This window comes from Thunnus thynnus, chromosome 2, assembly GCF_963924715.1.
Source record: "Thunnus thynnus chromosome 2, fThuThy2.1, whole genome shotgun sequence".
In the NCBI taxonomy this organism is placed as follows: domain Eukaryota; kingdom Metazoa; phylum Chordata; class Actinopteri; order Scombriformes; family Scombridae; genus Thunnus; species Thunnus thynnus.
The window spans coordinates 24,893,835-24,894,571 of record NC_089518.1 but is presented as its reverse complement, the minus strand read 5'-3'; the positions used below and the strand labels follow the sequence as shown (position 1 = coordinate 24,894,571).

Genomic DNA, 737 nt, shown 5'->3' with positions numbered 1-737 from the left:
GCCACTCCTCCTGTCAGCTTTGTTCAGACACGCCCACTGGTACTTCTTCAAGTTTTTTTGCACTCAGGAAAACTCCTTTCCATTCCCGTTCGTACTGACGTGGTGTGTCTTTATTTCTTTCTTTTACAACCTCCCCTTTACAAGCTTAATTTTAGGACATGGGCAAGCAGTTCACAGTCTGCTCAGTGCTGTTCGTAACGACACATAATATCACATTTTCCTTCCCTCCGCTTTGTCTCAGCCTTGCCTGAAAGTTTAGCAGTGTTTCTGTGTTTTATCAAGTGCCCATATTCTACAGAGAAAGTTATCAGTGTGTTCAAGGAGAATCTCCCTCTCTGTTAGGTCATCTCCTCCCCACTACGAATTAGGAGGCTTGTTATGCTGCCGTTCCGCTGAAAACCTGACAGGATGGCGCAGAGATGAAAGCTGCAGCACACTGGGGAGCCTTTTGAGACACATTTCTGACGCGGAAGTCTTCCTTGAAAACCTGACTGACACAAAGCTCAAATCTAAACAGCAATGCTGCTGTCCTAGACCTCTTTAATTTTTGTATCGTACTGTATGTAAGATTCAGATATTTTCTAGAATTTACTTTTGCAATCCTAGGCTTTCTTTTGTTAGCAAAGACGATGAGAGAACTTTTTGGAAATTGTGGAAACCAACGGGGAGAAATGTGTCACAAATTTTCAGTGTTTGAAAGGGGTATTTTTACAGCTGGATTACATGAGGAGTGTTCT

The 737-nt window shown here is 42.7% G+C and overlaps 1 protein-coding gene across 1 annotated transcript in view; it reads left to right on the top strand.

Moving 5' to 3' along the window:
* Positions 1 to 396, top strand: part of LOC137171618 (3',5'-cyclic-AMP phosphodiesterase 4D-like) — a 6,532-nt gene extending 6,136 nt beyond the window's left edge. Inside the window, exon 10 of the mRNA XM_067575653.1 lies at positions 343 to 396. Within this exon, the coding sequence (XP_067431754.1) occupies positions 343 to 396 (54 nt within the window). The remainder of the gene's footprint in view (positions 1 to 342) is intronic.
* Positions 397 to 737: the final 341 nt, after the last annotated feature.